The sequence below is a fragment of the Patagioenas fasciata genome, chromosome 3, assembly GCF_037038585.1.
Source record: "Patagioenas fasciata isolate bPatFas1 chromosome 3, bPatFas1.hap1, whole genome shotgun sequence".
Classification (NCBI taxonomy): Eukaryota; Metazoa; Chordata; class Aves; order Columbiformes; family Columbidae; genus Patagioenas; species Patagioenas fasciata.
The window spans coordinates 49975142-49992776 of NC_092522.1; the positions used below are offsets into that span (position 1 = coordinate 49975142).

At 41.4% G+C, this 17635-nt stretch overlaps 2 protein-coding genes across 3 annotated transcripts; one reads left to right on the forward strand and one right to left on the reverse strand.

The window, feature by feature from the left end:
• The first annotated feature begins 138 nt into the window (after positions 1-138).
• On the forward strand, positions 139-5996 carry PDCD2 (programmed cell death 2). Of its 2 annotated transcripts, XM_065833786.2 has the most exons (7): positions 155-256; positions 356-467; positions 547-804; positions 2217-2402; positions 3439-3554; positions 4787-4903; positions 5583-5996. In XM_065833786.2, the coding sequence occupies exons 1-7, from the start codon at positions 170-172 to the stop codon at positions 5742-5744; spliced, it is 1038 nt and encodes a 345-aa protein (XP_065689858.2). In that variant the 5' UTR covers positions 155-169; the 3' UTR covers positions 5745-5996. The 2 variants fall into 2 exon arrangements, with proteins under 2 accessions (XP_065689856.2, XP_065689858.2); XM_065833784.2 differs by having other exon boundaries at positions 139-467.
• Positions 5997-7660: 1664 nt separating this feature from the next.
• Positions 7661-17504, reverse strand: TBP (TATA-box binding protein). Its single transcript, XM_065834286.2, has 8 exons — positions 16576-17504; positions 15967-16137; positions 14984-15321; positions 13486-13573; positions 11406-11497; positions 10152-10319; positions 9759-9853; positions 7661-8857 (listed from the first exon to the last, which is right to left on the reverse strand). Exons 2-8 carry the CDS (start codon positions 16018-16020, stop codon positions 8778-8780), a joined length of 915 nt encoding a protein of 304 aa, XP_065690358.2. The 5' UTR covers positions 16021-16137; positions 16576-17504; the 3' UTR covers positions 7661-8777.
• Positions 17505-17635: the final 131 nt, after the last annotated feature.

The following is a 17635-nucleotide window of genomic DNA, read 5'->3' on the forward strand; positions in this document are numbered from 1 at the left end:
CCCAAGCACGACTGGGTCGCAGGCGGCAGAGCGCGGGCCCCGCCTTCTCGGGCAGCTCCTCCCCTCAGGACACCCGCAGCAGACAAGCGGCCGTTGGGCGGTGCCAGGCGGCCGTTGGGGGCGGGCGCTTCCGGCGCGCGGGGCGGCCCGTGGCGGTTGCGGCGGCAGCATGGCGGCCGGCGTGGAGCTGGGCTTCGCGGCGCCGGTGGGACCGGCGGGCGCCTGGCGGCTGCGCAGCGCCTACTTCCCCAGCAAGGTCGGGGGGCGGCCGGCGTGGCTGGGCGAGGCCGGGCTCCCGGGCCCCGCCGCCCTGCGCTGTGGGCGCTGCCAGCAGCCCTGCGCCTTCCTGTTGCAGCTGTACGCGCCGCTGCCCGACCGCCCCGACGCCTTCCACCGCACGCTCTTCGTCTTTGCCTGCCGCGGCGCCGCCTGCTACCGCCAGCCGGGCCCGCGGGGGCCCCTCTGCGGTGAGGCGGGGGGCTGCGAGTGAGGAGGGGGCGAGGACCTCTGGGCGCCGCCCCGCTGACTGCCCCCTCTCGCCCGCAGTGTTCCGGAACCAACTGCCGCGGCAGAACGACATCTACTCGGCCGAGCCGCCTCCCGAGGAGCCGCCACCGGACCCTGCCGCCGCCGCCGCCCCTCCCTGCCGGCTCCGCGGCGGCGCCGCTCTCTGCCGCATCTGCGGCTGCCTGGGGCCCCGCGCCTGCGGGCGCTGCCGCCGCGCTGCCTACTGCGGCCCGGAGCACCAGGCGCTGGACTGGCGGCGGGGGCACCGGCGGGCCTGCGGGCTGCTCGCTGCTGGAGGTGCGTGTCGGGGACGGAGGGCCTGTTTGCCGTTGGCTTCGTTGCTTCTGAGCTGTGGTCGCACGGTGCTCTGATCGCAAGCTGCTGGGCAAGGAGCGTTGCCGTTGCGAAGCCGGCAGTCCTTGTAGCCTGCCCCACCTGCTCGTCAGCGGGATCAGGGCCTGCGGGGAGTGAAGAAAAGGAGGTCGTGTCTTTTTGCCTTGTTTTAGGATTTGTAAGGCAACTATCAGTGATTCTTTCAGATGCTTTTCTTTTTCGTAGATATCTACTTAGTGTGTCATAAGAAGGTGGGATCTTTGTTGTTTCTGAAAGGCTAATAAATTTAAGGTGTACCTTTAGTCTCTTCAAAAGACCTTTCTGTCTTATGTTATAAAAAGACAAAAGGGTGTAGACCAATTTTTTTTTTCCGTTTGCAGGCTACTTTTAAGATGGCTTATTCATAAGCTGTAAAGGAACACAGGTGACACTTTCAGAGGATACTGTGATGATCAATAGATAAAAAGAGTAGTTTCCAGGAGTGTGCTGTTTTAGAGACTTTTTTCTTAAACCATCCCCTCTCCTGCTCTTTTGTCTCATTCATTGGCTTGTTTGCTGGTTGTTAAAGGGACAAGTATAGAGTATTTTAAATATTTTTTTTTAAGTCTTCAGAAGTATAAGATTAATAATGGTGCAATGAAACACAATGTGCATGATGTATGCCCTGTCATTCAGTGTGGGGTGCTAGTCCCAAAAACTTTGAATGTAGGAAGTGGAAATAAGCTGAACATTAAAAGTTGACTTGTGCAAAGCAAGTTACAGGTCAGACATTTGTAATATTTAACTGAAATACGGAAAACCTGAAACATACTAGCACATAGTTAATACAGTTATTACAGAAGGTACAGTTGATGCGTTTTTGGAAACTTTGCCTACTTGCAATATGAAAAGGAAAAATAAAAAATGGTATGGCCTCAGGGTACCTGATGCATGCTTATGTTCATATGCTGGTCAGAATGAGATGTACATGGAGCTGTCAAACTGCAGATTTGGGAGTTTAAAATGCAGCTGCAAATACTGTTCAGTGTGTCGTCGTGTTTCTTGGATTTACAGACCTTCAAAGCAACATATCACCTATTGTAGTTTTCTGCTGTTCTTAATGTAAAATCTTCCTTACCTTTAAATCAGGTCCTTCAGTGATGTGAACAGTTTTTGGTCATGCAATGTTATATTTTATTTATATTTATTTTTATATTTTATATATAAGTAATATATTTTTAAATAGTTAATATCTTTTATATATTTTATATTTATTTATTTTATTTATATTTTATTTATAAATGCTATATTTTTGCCATGTCGTTTGTTGTTTAGCTTTTGGGAAGGATGTGTGATGTGAAATGATGTAATGAAATGGTGTCTGTTTTGTTTTGTAGATAGCTCGGCAAATGCAATTCCAGAGCATAACGACTTCCTTTTTCCAGAATATGAAATTTTGATAGAACCTGAGGAACCAGAATTTCCTGCTGACAACAGTGTAGATCCCAGTGATGAGCAAGGAGCTGTAGATACATCAAAGGACCCAAAAGAACAAGAAGAGCTCAGAGCTACGGCCAGTGCAGGTAAGACATAAGATGCTGCCCGTAATTCTTCCTAATGAAGACATTGTTACATTTTCAAAATACAAAATACTGTGATTTTTTAAGTGTTCATTGTTAACTACTGTTGACAAAAGGCTGTATTTGTGATGCAAGTTTTTTTTATACATCCTGTAATAGAAGTTGCTCTTAGAGGAGAGACTTACTAAGCACCAACCCCAAGAGCTGTGGCTGCAGTGAAACTGCAGGTAGCTGGGAGTTGTACTGTGTCCCTGTGTGCTCCCCACAGGTAAGGAACAACTCCAGTGTGGAAGCCAGGGCCCTGAGCACCTGCTGCTGGTCACTATGAGATTTGGGAGATTGAGTTACATGGTCTTGGCTTGACTTGGTTCAATTTGTATTAACTTACAGATAATTAACGAGTCTCCTTGTCTGTGCTAGAAGAAAACTGTTCGGAGGCTGTTTTAATTGACCTTGGATTAAGCAGCTGAAGCGCGGGCACCTCCTTCTGCACTCCCCCGCCAATTCAGGATGTGTTTGCAGCTCACCACACCGGCTGTGCACACACACAGGGTGGAGAGTTTGTGGTGTTACAGGGGAGGGCTGTTGGTTCCCAGCCGTCCCTTACTGTGGTATAAAGGTGTCTCCAGGCTGCTTGGTGCTCCACTTCAATGTGAACATGGGAGTATGACAGATACAAGTGTCAATGCTAGAAACTAAAGTCTGGCACACACATGGCATGGGTGGCCTTTTCCAAGTGTCACATTCTGAAGGTTCAGTAGCCTCAGCAATCCCTCTTGCGAGCCATAAACTTAGGTTGACTTCTTCCCTTTCCAGTGTTCCAGTACTGACATTTATCTTTAAAATGCAATTAAAATTAGTAAATGAGTGTGTGTGACTGCATCTTAATATGTCACAGAAAAAAAACCAACAATCTTCTTAGTGATTTACATGGAGAATTATTCTTGAGAGCAAAATGCACTTAAAGGTACAATATTGTTTTTAATTTTTGGCTGTCTTGCATTATCCTGTAACCTGTGGTGGTTTTTAACTTGTTTAGGTGAAGCAATTCAATCCTTAGATGAGGAGACATTGGAAGCAATGGCAAAACATGAGACTGAAGAAGACAAGATCTTCCAAATGTTTAAAGAGCGAGTAGCTGCTGAACCAGAGCAGGTCAGAAGATGGGATAGCCTTAGACCTTAGAGGTTCTGGCACAGCACCTTGCCATGCCTGCATAATGTTTCACTGCCTGTCATACCTACAGTTAGAAATGGCAATGGGGATGCCTCCTCATCCTCCGCACACCTTAACCAACATACCCTGAGTCTTCCTCATAAGCAGAATTCATGCTGAAGAAAGAATTAGGCACCTGCATATCTAAAACAGAAATTGGTTGGTGGGAAGGCACAGGGGTGCTGAATCTAAGGAGGACCTGCCATTCTGTGAAGTGGCTCTAACCAAAGTGAACCATCACTCTCTTCCCCAGCCTTTGGCCCTGTTGGCTTTCCTCAGAAGAACCAAAACTTTAGCGAGGAGCTCTGTCACTGTCACCAGCTGCATGGGTGGTTGGTTTGGCTTTTTCAAAGCTAATTTGCTTGAACAAATTAGTGATGACTTTAAAATTTCAACTATTTAAAACAGAATTCTTCCTCCCCACCATTTCTTGCTAATACAAGAGGCTGAAAAAAGCCACATTGTCAAACAGAAACAAGGTTTGTGGTTCCATTCAAAGGAAACATGAGCCTAAATCCATGAAAGGAAGAAAATCTATGTTTTACCTGGTAGCTGAGGAATGAGGCTGCATATCCAGAAAGTGGGAGACTTAGTCTGTTCCCTTCTCTGCTTGGAGTAGGTGCATCACCTCCCTCTCTGACCATCCCCATACTCTCTGCAAGTGCCCCTTTGTTGATAATGCCCAATTTGCTATATAAATACTTAGATAAAGTAACAGAACAACAAAGGATGTCTGAAAATGCCACTGCCTTGGACATTAGAACAGTCCCCTTGCATTTAGGTGCAGAACTGTGAACAGAGTTGGGTTGCATTCCTGACTTCCGTACACTTCTGTTGATCTGTCTTCTGTTGATCTGTCTGTCTGCTCTTCATTTCAAGGCTATAAAATACCTGATGTAGTATTTCTGGGTCTCTTAGAGAAATACGAATTGTTGCAGTTTATCATTGGATCATTGAAAAATGCTGTATGAATACTTTTACAATTTAAATAGTTAAGAACCTGTCTCATTTAGAATACTGCATTTGCAGCTGATGGACTTTGCCATGGGTATTACTCAAAGGAAGTGACTTTTTTCTGCACCATCTTACTGCTTTGTCTATGTCAGTAAATACCAATTTTATACCAAGATGAAAAGACATTCTTAAGAACTAGAACTTCTGCTCTATTTCAGATCATTAGATACTGCAGAGGAGGAAAAGGCCCAATCTGGGTATCAGGTGAAAATATTCCTGAAGAAAAAGATATCCCAAGCTGTTTATGTGGTGCCAAAAGGATTTTTGAATTCCAGGTATGTACATTAATTTAAAGATAATGTAAGTAATGTAGTTTAGACTTAACGGGTTTTAATTTTATAGGTGTTGGCTTATAATTAGAGCAAGGTAGTTGAAGTTGCTGCAAACTAACTATGCTAAATTGTAGACAGCCCTTATTTACTATTGTAACTGCTTTTTCCTTTAAGACTTTCATATACAGAAGTTAGGTTCCTATCTGATAATTTGCACCATCCGTAAAATGGTGCACTTGTGAATGTGGAACCATCTCTCAATAGGAGTCTGGTATTGTATATTTTAAAAATAAGGCCTTCACAATGTACACTGGAAATATGTCTGGCTGGAAATATTCAGCTGTAGGATTTTGAGTGCCAGAAACATATGTATAGCAAATACACTTAATGTCATGCAAAGACAAAACATAGTTATAATTTCAAATGAAAGAAGGCTTACAAGTCTGGCAATGCTTAGTGAAGTAAAAGTTCTATAGATACACAGGGTTATGCCTTTCATTGTCTGTGGATCTGCTACACTATTTTTGGAATTCCAAATGGGTTTGAGCTGCTGTGTTAATAGTTTGGATTGGGATTTTGGCATAAGAGAACATAAATGAAAGCAGGACTCTTCTTGGAGAAGAGACACAGCGAGACGGTAGAGAGCTGTGGCTTGCCTCTAAACCTCTGTTTTTCCTTGAAGATTATGCCACAGCTCCTGAACCATCTTCAGGTTGACAGCCTTGGAGAGAGCATTGACTGGGGCACGCTGGTGGTGTACACTTGCGCTGACAATTGCGGTGCGGGAAATGAATACCTGGAAGAGTTCATATGGAAACAAGACTTCTCTGCAGGCTCTGTTTAACTTCGAACAATCATCTAAATAGAATACTTGCCTTGTTTCAGTGCATCTCTGCACTTGGTAAATGAGTAATTGAACTAAAGTCACTGGTATCTGTGTATCTTTTAACAATGATAGAACTTATCAAAGTACACCTTGGTAGCCTCTCTCTTGTGCTCCACAGGAGCTTTTACTTCAACCTGGTAATAAAGCCAAATGCATTTGTTTAGTGAATTTAATTCACTTCAAATAAAGATTAAATATTTTTTGATTCAAGTATCATTTGTTGGCAACTGAACTTCAAGAACTTACATTGTTGTCTGACAGGATTTTCTTCCTGCTACTCAAACGTTACCATTAATTCACAGAGAAAAGCAGACTACTGCAAGGGCATTAGAATGCTTATGGTCAGGAGGTGTACAGATGTCATAGCGAAGACAAAGCTGGGAGGCACTCCACTCTGAAACTTAAATCTGCTTCTCTTTCTCAAAAGGTACACTGAATCTAACTTGGCAGTTGTTGCATATTGCACAAAAATTGTTTTATCTGACTTTAATGGGTTAAACTTTTCATATATGGAAAAGGTGTGAGAGAAGATAAAATAACCTGGGCAGCAATGCAGCAACTGGTGATATAATGCAAGTGAAATAGAACACAGGGTCACCCATCAGCCTTTCCATGGTACAGTAGGGATTGGATGGAGGATGGCATGCTGGGCAGGAAGCGTTGTAAACCGGAGCCACGAAGAAAAAAAGGTTACTGAAGATGCAGGATGACCAGTGGAGAAAAGTCTAGAACAAAAAGCCAACAAAAGAATAATGATTCTTTATTTATATATATATATATATATATATATATGTATTTTCTGCATGGGGCTCTTGGGTGCAGAAGCAGTTTAAACAATGCCAGCCATACCAGAACGGTCTGTCTTGTTACTTACTGCCTGTAGCAGCAGATTTTCAGACTGAATTGTACCTTAAGTCTGCTGTCTTTGGTGAAGTTTAAAAGTAAGTACCCTCTGCAGGGATTAATCTGATATTTTACTGCCATGTAGCTGCGGCAAGAGAAAATGAAACCATAATGCTGAATTCACTGTAATTATATAACTACTTCTGTGAACATAGCTACATTTGCAGAAAAGGTAAGGAAGGCTTTCTTTTTTCTCTCTCGTATGGAATTTACTTCAGTTACCTACTCCCTTATCGTCCTCAAGCCATTCATGTCTGCTTACCAGTGACTGTGAAAGTTATTTTATTAAAACTGTAGGCACACTGTTGGGTTTTTCGTATTATTTAGATGTTGGAAATACTCAAATGAGCAGGCAGGGAATGCTTCAAGTTGCATGGTCATCACAGAACTTAACTTCTAAAAGGGTTGTTTTAAGCCTTGGTACATGTCATAGAACAGCAAACAGTATCTTAAGTACAGCTTGACTGATTTTATTGAAAACCATCCCACGGTTACTTAAGGCTCCAAGCTTTCCTGTGGACTTAAGAGTTTTGGGGATAAGCTGGTAATAGTTCAGGGTCCTGCAAAAGCACTGATAGAGTTACATTCAACAACGCTCAGGAATGTTCAGTCGCTCACACCACTGAGTGGTGTGGCACTAAAGGGGATGCAGTATTTGGATATCTTGAACTTATTTTGGCAAAGCTACATTATTGAACAGCAGCTTTCTGATAAGATACATGAAACTTATTATTGAAATGCCTGGAGAAACACCAGCGCGCTCCGCTATGGGGAAAGTAGAGAAGACTAAGGAGTAAGGTCACTCAGGACTTGCAAATGGAGCAGCAGCAAATCGAGCCAAAACTTTTGTCTGGTATGAAACATCAACTTAGTACATAAGAGAGACCATAGTTAACATTTGGGTTAGTTTTAGATAAAAGCTGTTTGAAAGAATGTGCAAGTCATAGAAAGGAGGTTACTATTACTGGGAATTTACTGAAGAAAAAAAAAAGTTTATTTTTAGTTCTCAGCCCATAAAGCTTCAAGCACAGTTCAGAGATAAGATTATATACATACTGACTCTAGTCGGAAGGGCTTTGACGTTTTTACAGGAACACTAATATAGTGAGACTGTCATAGTTGGTAAAATACAAAAGTAGTAATTGAAAAAAATTCTAGATGCTAAGCAGGGATCTTTTGTTCCAATTAAGTGTAGCTAGTGAAGACCTGCATAAATCCCATCTGTTGAACATGAGGCAACACATACTTGAACACAAACTTCTTTAACCAGTCCTCTCTTTGCTTTAATACATTAGCAATATTCAAGCTAGACATTGCCAAGGATGTGAGAGCTGGTAAGCGAGCCAGAGCATTGTTAAGATTCTCCCCAAAAGACAAGTCACTTACAGTTGTGCATATGCCATTGGAAAATCTAGATTAAATTAAAAAAAAGTTTTAAATGTATTTTACTCTACCAGCTGGGTAATTTTAAAATTCATTAAGACAGTTTCCATAATTGTATAAACAGGGTTTATTGTACATGTGGAGCTGAAGGAGGAAAGAGAAGGAAGGTATATATTATATATATATATGTACAGTGAGCCATTTTCATTAATAAATTTATTTTGTCTTGCTTAATACCAGAAAGAGGGAATGTGTCTGGCAATAAAGAAATTTAAAATTGAAAAAATTTAAAAGCTTAAGTTCTGGAAACTATAAAAACCATGGTCTTATGGAAGGAAGTTAAAAACTTATATACATGGCAACTTAAGTGGTTTATACACTTGAGTGACACAGTTGCATTTGTCTTTTAAACCAACTTACGGATTTTCTATCAATAGAACTGGCATTAAAACTATTTAAAAGCTAGAATATAAATAAAACTTGGAGGGACTGCTTCAGGAACAGCCCAGTAAAGCAACTCACAGTAACTCAGTAGACATAATCAAGAATACAGTTCCCCTTGAGCATCAGGGAAGTAGGCACTAACTGGGAAATAGTCCAAGTCCTGGTGTTGCAGTTTCACTGGAAGTCCGTCTCGTTACTGCTGTGCCATACACAATACCTTTTAAAATATATCCCTGATTTCTCTGAAATACGTAGAAACTGTTACGTTGTCTTTCTGAATCCCTTTAAAATAGGATAGATGTTTTCAAATGCTTCATAGATTTCTGCTCGTACTTTAGCACCTAGAAGAAAAAGAGAGAATTAAGTGAGTTTGTACCTTTTGCCAAATACTTAACTTTAAATGCTTATTAGAATGCAACTCTACATAAAATCCATGTGTATCCACAAATACCTATTTTTACAATTTTTTCAAATACATATTTCATAGAAAGCACACATTATCAGCCTTCTCACTGCTTATTCTGATAACAGTAAAATTTTCCTTAGCATCTTCATGCTTATGCTATACTTGTAAATGGGATTTTTCTATCCATAATTTATGCAGACCCAACTACACAGCACAGCCCTGTAGGATGTTTCTGCAGAAAGGCCTTACTGGTGGATCTTCTTGTGAGAGTGTGAACATCTGGGGAGCCAGATCTGGTAACGGAGAGTGCTGCAGAGGCCTGCCACTTGCCATAAAGCAGGTCTATGCTGCTTCTGTTGTCTGCAAGCCTTGTGTTTATCCATAGTAAGACTCAGCATGAGGGGTGCAGGTGGACTGCCTGAGGCTGAGGAGGTCCTAGAGCTCGAGCATCTCCCCTTCTTTGGCCGCTGTATCAAAGGAGAATGGCAGCAGCCCACAGCCAAGCTGTCAAAGAACAGTTAGCTCCGTCACTCACACCCAGCACACAGAAACAGGCTTTCAGATTTTGCCAAAAACACTGCCTGTGTTCTTACAGCTTCTTATGCACCTGCACACTTGATTAGGATTCATGGTCATTGCCTATATGGATTTAGTCAAACGTGTGGTTTGCTTTGTGCATTTTTATCCACAGAATACTGAACTATCTGTTCTTTCTTAGTACTGTCTCTTTCCTAAAGGAAAGTACCTAGCAGCGTACATACTTCTGGTATCATTGTGTGTTCTCAGTTATACAGTCTAAACCTAACCTATTGGAGTAAGATACTGTCCTCACTTACCAGTTAAAACCACTTTTCCAGAAACAAAAATAAGCAGAACAATTCTTGGCTTGATCATTCTGTAGATTAAGCCAGGAAACAATTCGGGCTCATAGCTGTAAGAGAAGAGTGTGACAGTGTTTAAACATGCTTGCAGACACATGCTCCAGTCTTTCATCTGCAGCACTGCAGCAATAGGCAGAGCAGATGTAGAGTTCCCTGAAACTTGGAGAGACCAGCAGGGGAGATCACTATGATGGGTTCATATTGGGCAACATCAGTTACAGCCAAGGCAAAGCAGCAATGGGAACAGAGATGTGGGTTTCCCTCTGGTGCAAGGGAATAATCTAAACACATCTGTCACTAAGCTAGTCCATATGCAGCAAGAATGAGACATAAGCAAGCATTTTTTACCTGCTGAACTGCTGGTGTGTGAGTACCAGTCCTTCTAATCTGATGGGAAACTTCACATCACAGCTGCCCACCATGTTCTGAATTTTAAAATCCAAAAATTTTGCAGGAAAACCCAGTTTCTGAACAACTCGTGCATACTTTCTTGCTGCCAGTCTGGATTGCTCCTCACTGAAGTGAGCAAAGGATATGTATATTATTTCCTCAGTTAATATTATTTAAAGCAAATAGCATTAAACCACAAATATATAACTGGAAAAAAAAGAAAAAATCTGTGTTGAGGGGGAGGAGGAGGTCACATGCAAAATTTTTATATCCACAATTAACAACTAGCACTGGTTTGCATGCTAATTTTAGCACTAGACCACAATTAACATTGTATTCAATGCTCATGAGGCAGAAAACAGTAAATTATCAATCCACATATTTCACACTCTTCAAGTAGTGACCCGAGTCCCTCTAATGAGACGTGAAAACTGTTACTTAGGTTTTCAGTGTACAACTTTGAACTACTACTACTACTACTACTGCTAGAAAACGCTTATTTCTATAAAAATGTGTAAACTGCCAAAATCCTCTGCTTGATTCAGCCCAGGCATTCAAACCTGGGTTTAACACAACTGCATGGCCTTACATGCTGCTGCAGAACTTGGGTTTGCTTTGGTTTTGTAAACAGCTGAGCATCTGTTTGCTCCTAATGAAAAGTAACAATTTGAACTTCAAGCATCACAAGGCAAATAAAGCACTTCCTGAACAGCTTTATTCATTCATTTCTGCCCGTTAACTTCCTTCTGGATTCCTAACAGACTTTTTCAGAGCTGAACTTCTCTCCTGCCCACTGGAGTTAAGCTTATGTTTAGTTTTCAATTCTTATGCTTCGCTGATCATGTTAAGAACAGATCAGACTACAGCAACCAGAGAGTTGGAGCTCTCAGCCTGTGACGAACGAAACTATTCAAATATAAAATCACTCTTCCTGAGCCACCACCTCTGCAGTTTCAGCAGTTCTAGTGCATAGTCACTGAAATTTTCAGAAACAGAACCACCATTTTTCCTTCCATAGGGAAGTCCTTTTACTCATTACAAGACATTTTGTGAAGAAAAGTATATCAGTCTATTTGAAATAATTGGGAAGAAAGCTTAGTTGCACCTGTGCAACTTTTTTGTATATATACAACTACTTTAATAGTATTTCTAAAGCATCATGGTACAAGAGGAATTAGCCTGAATTAGTTTGCTTGTCATGCCTAAACATACCTTTTCGCTCCTGTGCACACCATTTTTCCAGAGCTGAATATAAGTGCAGTAGTACGTGGTTCTCTTATTCTCATAATAACAGCAGCAAAACGCTGAAATGTGAACATGGAAACTATTAGTGATATAGTGCTGTAATCATAATATTAAATCCAAATTTGCATAATCAAAGTAGCAATTTACACTGTATTGCAAAGAAATACTAGGTTCGAACACTTATGGATCACTCAAAATTTACTTGAAATGCTTAAATTGTAAGTAGCTTCAAACGCATGCTGAGAGGTAGAGTCAGATAGCAAGGATATTTGCCATTGCATTCCTATTTTACTAAGCTCGTCTCTCATTATTGTTTAAGCAACATATAAATAATGCCAAAATTTGCGACGGAGCAATACAGACCATCTTAAAAATAATTTTTAAAATTTTCCTTATGTCTTGAAATTTAGTTTGTTATAAGGAATTTATGATCTGTTTTGTTTCTGTGTCTTAAAAACCTGGCCAGTGTTAGAATACCAGCAAATAAAACAGCTGGAGATCAAAGTTCTGTGTAAACAGAAGTCACCTCAGCTACCACAGCAGAACACAGCAGCCCGGTTAGCCTGAGGTTTTCTTTCTGAGTACTATAGCAACTCTGCCTGCATTTCCAAGTACTTTTGAACACTTTGAAGCAAGATACTAGAAATTGATGTGGGCGCACACACACACACACACCCCTGTTTGCCTGTTATATTTAACTTGGCCCAGCTCACCATGCACTCCCAGAAGTTGTCCTGCTGACATAACCAAGGCGGTAGCGTGGGTTACCTAACAGCACATTTGTCAAACTATGGCTTAAGTAATACAGGCAAGCAACATCTCCTGTTGATAGATGAATGTACTGATGAGAAGTCAGGAGTGTTACATAACCCTTCTTTCTCTTCACTGGTGCAAACAGCATTTCGTATTGATTTTTCTAGCCTACAAGTTATACTCAGCCACCTACCCCTACCTTAACAGTTATCATTACATGCTCTAGTTTTTGTTGCTCTAATATCTTACTCACATGCAATTATGTAACAGCATCACCAATATAAAATTAGAGTAACAGTTACTCATCATCTGCATTCCTGCTTTAATCTTTGATAACAGGGTTCAGGTAAACTGTAGCAAAATCCCAAATATTAAAACAACAAAAAAACCCCACACCCTAGGAAGACTAAAGCCTTCCCGAGGCAAGTCAATTCAGCTACACAACATCTCAACTTCTACTAGAAATAGCGCCCAACTACTGTGGTTGCAAAGAACATTTCCAAGAGGAGGTAGCTGAAAGAAAAATGAAGCAATGTAATTTTCTTGATTCAACACACAAGGTTCTCTGCTGTTGTTCAAAGTTTCCTGAGCGAAAAAAATCCCACACTTGAACAGACTGCTATTTAGAAGCAGCAAGCAAATTAGAAATTGACATGCAAAAAGAACAATTTTGTTTTGCTATTGCACCAAACCTAGCCATCAGGAGCAAGGAGATGGCAGGAGTATTGGGGAACACCATGAAGTAACAGAGCTCAGAGGGCAAGTGACACTGTAAAAAAACAGTGCTGCAACCACAAGAATTGCAGGGGAGCAGCCAGGTGGAGGAAGCCACAGTGTATACAGAACAACTGTGGCTCTGGCAGGAGCCCAGAGGTTGAATTCTTCCTCCCTTTTGCCTTGTTGGGAGACAGGGAACAAGACTCCACCAGTAGATGTTTCACAGTCATATGGAAAGGGAACTTTCGGAGCGCTACAACCAAGCCCATACGAATAGCAGCAGAGGCCAGCTCTACAACAACCAACTTTGACAGTGTATTACACTGTTGGTTAGGTTCTTCCTAAATGTGCTGTGCTCTAAGTCCACATAATTACAATCTGATGTAAAACACAGCTATGTCAGTACAAAAGTGTTTACTAGTTTGACAGAAAGTTCCAAGTTTATTGAAGAATCTTTTTTTTCTGGCTGTAGTATAAAACTGCATCTACAGTAGGAAGGTTTTTCAATCTATTACAGCAAATTACACCCACAACCAGTGCATTTGTTATAGGATGAGCGCTAATACATTTCTCTTACCTTGGGATTATACTCAGCATTTCGGGCACGAAGCGCAATAGTTTTTAGGTCAAGTTTGCAACCAAGATTCACCGTGGACACAATATTCCTGAAGATAGTTCAGAGAAATACATTAAAAAGACAATAAAGAATTCATGTGTCTTCCTCATTTTTAAGCAAGCTTGATTAACTTCATTTTTATAATTTGTTTTTCCAAGTGAGTTTAAATGACATCTTTCCTGCTGACAGAAGCCCTGAACAGTGTTTTAGCTGAGGAACCTCCTTTTGTAGGGCAGTAACTTCTCACGCATAACTGCTGATTCCTCCTTATCTGCCAGCTATTATGAAAAATGTCTCATGAGAGGAATCGCTATTTCAGTTTGGCAGGAAAAATTCTTGATGCCGAGAGCCCGCCCCCCAACCATCATAGAAGCTGCTGAACATAGGAGGTAATAAAAGTACCATCTCCAACTTTCCTTGGTATGCCCTTCAAGGAGGAGAAAGAGGTACAGGACTAAGGGGAATGACCCTGGAGGTAAACTCCTTGCCAGGTGATAGGAAAGCAGGTCTCACTAGAAGCTTAAGAGAAGTTCCTAAATGCAAAGTTGCGTTGGAAACTTGTTTTCTGGGAAAACCCTGAAATCTAAAGGTACTCAATGGGGGAAATGAAACAAAACAAAACACAACACTAAACCCAAAACAAACAACAATAAAAACAAACAAAACCACACAAAAATCCACATGAAATACAGAGAACTACTCTTTCAGTGCAAAATTTATGCTATCAACCACTTCTCTTTGGACCTTCCATAAATTGCTGTAAAACTACTTAAAAATGACAGTTTGGTGAAAATGGTTTCATACCTAATCCTAGAACTAGTTCTAGTTTTTTTTTCCCCTTATCACAAACTCTGCTGCAGCCATGAACTAGAAAAGGGAATATGGAATATTAAGTACCACTCAGCTCTAGCTCCTAGTTTCTTCCCCTCTACCCTTCTAATTCCCCTTCAGCTGTGAGAGTTCCTGTATTCCGCTTTAATACCTCACAAACAAAATTTTATGCACAGTGAAGTGGAGCTGTTTGCAAAGTGGAGCTATTTGCCTTTCTGTAAACAGGTCACAAGTATCTGATGAATTACAAATGAGAATATCTTTCAAGGTATAAATATTTTGAAATACCAGATTATCAACCCAGACTACTTTATAGCTAAAGCACCATCAACTCCTAAAGTGCACAGAGTTAAAAGCTACAATGGTGCTAAATGAAGACATATATAACATCCTCCACTGGCATTCTTAGAAGACTTATCGTTGACAAATCACTAAGAAACTGTTTATATTAATAAGTGGTTTAATAATGAAGCTAAGCTAAAAATAAAAGCAAAATTTACTCATATCGCTTCTCAGGACCTCCCATCCCACCAAAATGCAGTATGCAATTCCTGATGTGGCTTTGGTTCAAAGTCTTTAAAAGGCTCTCTGAGAAAGGATACACTGCACTAATGTGTGGGACACTCACTGTAGCTGTGGCACTATCCCAGAACTCTCGGATGCCGGCGTTGCAGGAGTTATTGGAGTCATCGGAGTCATGGGAGAGGGGTACAGAGGTGTGGTTCCTGGTAAATGGGCTGTGGTAAGAGTCTGTGAGTGGAAGAGCTGGGGAGTCTGACCAGATGTTCCCTGTGTTGCTTGCTGTGATGTAGATTGCTGTGCTGCTTGCTGCTGCTGCTGCTGCTGCTGCCGCTGCTGTTCCTCTAGGATGGATAGACTGTTGGTGCTCTGGACAGGCTGTGGTGTCAGTCCTGTGCCATACGGCATCATTGGGCTAAAAATTGGAATTCCTGGAGTCATTGCACCCTACAGAAGAAAGCATGAAACAGAAAGCACAGATCCTGTTGACTCCATTTTGTTCTCAAGATAAAAAGTTCTCAGGAGTCGTCTAAAAAGAAATCCACGTAAGTTGATCACATCAAATCTGAGGCTTATAGTAGTAACTCACTAAAAACCAGAAAGGCCTGGGCAGTGCAATTCTGCTATAGAATAAAAGTTTACCTCTAGGAATCTGTCATTTCTAGCATTGCTCACCTCCAGCTAATGATGCTGATACTCTTCTGACACTACTTTGCAAGCACCTCTCAACTTTGACCCACAAATTATCTTGCAATTGTTTGAACAGAGACTGTGCCCATCGTACCAAACACATTCATAGTGCAGCAACAGTCCATGATGTATGTTCATTTAAAGGGTAACCACCAGAATTAAATTAGTATTTCCAACTTGTCAGTCATGTTTCAACTTAAAGGAACCCCAAGTATCTCCATGTTTCTTATACCTCTGTATATACAGATTGATGGTTTTAAAATTCTGCTTCATACTATTATTACAGCCAGCAGAATTTTTCAGATCTCCAAACAAAAAACTTGGAAGTCACATGCAAGAAACACAAAACACTTTCACAAATAAATTCAGATCACAGTTGCATATTAAATAATTTGGTTTTACCTGAGGGGAGGCTAAGCCTTGAGCATAGGCTGGCAAGCTGTTGTTCTGATCCATGATTCCAGTTCTTTTTTTGGTGAGGCCAACGTATTTCCTTCTATTTAAATTAACTTCAAATCCTAGAGGGTTTTTAACCCTTTAAAACATTCCAGCAAAGTAGCCTTCTAAGCCAAGCTGAAAGTGACAGTAAAACATCAGCTCCATAGAACTGTATGTTATGAGTCTAAAATACTAATCAAAGCCTGGAAAGAGAAAAAGTGATACCTTGAGAATAACATCTAAACACAAAAACAAAAGCAAACCTATCAGCTGCTGTTAGATAAGAGACACCCACGTACAAATATATATAAGAACATCCACACAGGCACGCACAATCCATAAAAATAAGTTTTGAGCACACTCTGTAGAACCTTTGCAGCTGCTTCTGTTGAAGGCCCTGGCAGGCAGCCTGACTCACAGGAGCAGGCCTGTCTAACTGAACCCTCCTGCATAAACAACTCAAGCTGTTAATGCTCATTCTACTCCAAGCTTTGCTTTACCTGCAAAAGCACTGATTTTTTTTTTTTTTTTTTTTACAATTGAATTCCACTGACTACTAACTGACAAGCTTACCAGCACATTGCTTGCAAGTCTCTTCCTGGCCATTTTAAGGCTTGGGCTTCCAAAAATATTTTTTCTTCTATGAGAAAAGCATCGCTGGTCAAATCAGAACTAGGAAACCCTCTTCCATCCATGTCCATAAAATAAAGCACTAACACATTTCAAACAATGACATACATTTTATGAGAAAAAAAAGAAATATGTGAAAGCAAATTTCAGGTACATGAGTAAAATTTATGCATGATTACTTTTTTTAAAACTACTGTTGCTGTATTATGGAAATAAATGACACAAGTGGAGAATATAAAGTTACACCTTGATATCAAATATTTTTACATTAATTGATAGCTTTCTGAACTAGATACCTATTGCCCAAAAATACTAGAGGTCATTTTTAGGCCAGAGATAAACCACCTTGAAAACTGAAGAAAGTCTATTCAGGCCTTTTTTTTTGTTTGTTTGTTTGGTTGGTTTTTTTGTTAAGGTACAAGCTTAAATGACAGCTGAAAAAGCATGGGTTTTTTCTCCCTGTGACCATAAGATATTATCATATTTACCCTCACCAAACATATCAAACAGAGCATCCTGGTTTTACTGCCTCGAATGGGAGGTAAATTGCAAGCCTAAACACTGCCCTAGAAGAAACAAACTAAACTCCTCGACAGCCCAGCTGTTTGCTAATAACTCTAGATACCAGGCATGCCAGAACCTGCAGTATGGACACCACCTACGCAGAAATACATCTTGTAACCATCTAACTGTGGCTTGCTCACATCTCCACCACAAACGCTGTGGAACGTTTTTGTCGATGGGACAGAGTCCAGAGGCAAAGAGACACCCTGGAGAAGCCCTCAACCCATCCCCAAACACCCCCGCAGGATTACTCCCCTCACACACGGCCGGGCTCGCAAAGAGCCAGTTTCGGCATGAGGCGACCCCTCCTGCTTCTCTGCGCAGTCCAGACCCTCCCCCGCCCAAAGACCGGCCCCAGCAGGTCGCAACCGCCACCGCCGCGCCCCCCTTCCCGCCCGCCCGCCCTCACACGGGGACAGCGATTCCCGCCGCAGCCTGG

Coding starts and splice junctions, on each gene's coding strand:
- PDCD2 (XM_065833784.2), top strand. CDS start 170: ATGGCGGCCGGCGTGGAGCTGGGCTTCGCGGCGCCGGTGGGACCGGCG. Junction 468..546: donor CCCGCGGGGGCCCCTCTGCG/GTGAGGCGGGGG, acceptor TCTCGCCCGCAG/TGTTCCGGAACCAACTGCCG. Junction 3,555..4,786: donor TAGCTGCTGAACCAGAGCAG/GTCAGAAGATGG, acceptor GCTCTATTTCAG/ATCATTAGATACTGCAGAGG.
- TBP (XM_065834286.2), bottom strand. CDS start 16,020: ATGGATCAGAACAACAGCTTGCCAGCCTATGCTCAAGGCTTAGCCTCC. Junction 10,320..11,405: donor GTGTGCACAGGAGCGAAAAG/GTATGTTTAGGC, acceptor TGCTCACTTCAG/TGAGGAGCAATCCAGACTGG. Junction 8,858..9,758: donor TGGAAAAGTGGTTTTAACTG/GTAAGTGAGGAC, acceptor TTTTTCTTCTAG/GTGCTAAAGTACGAGCAGAA.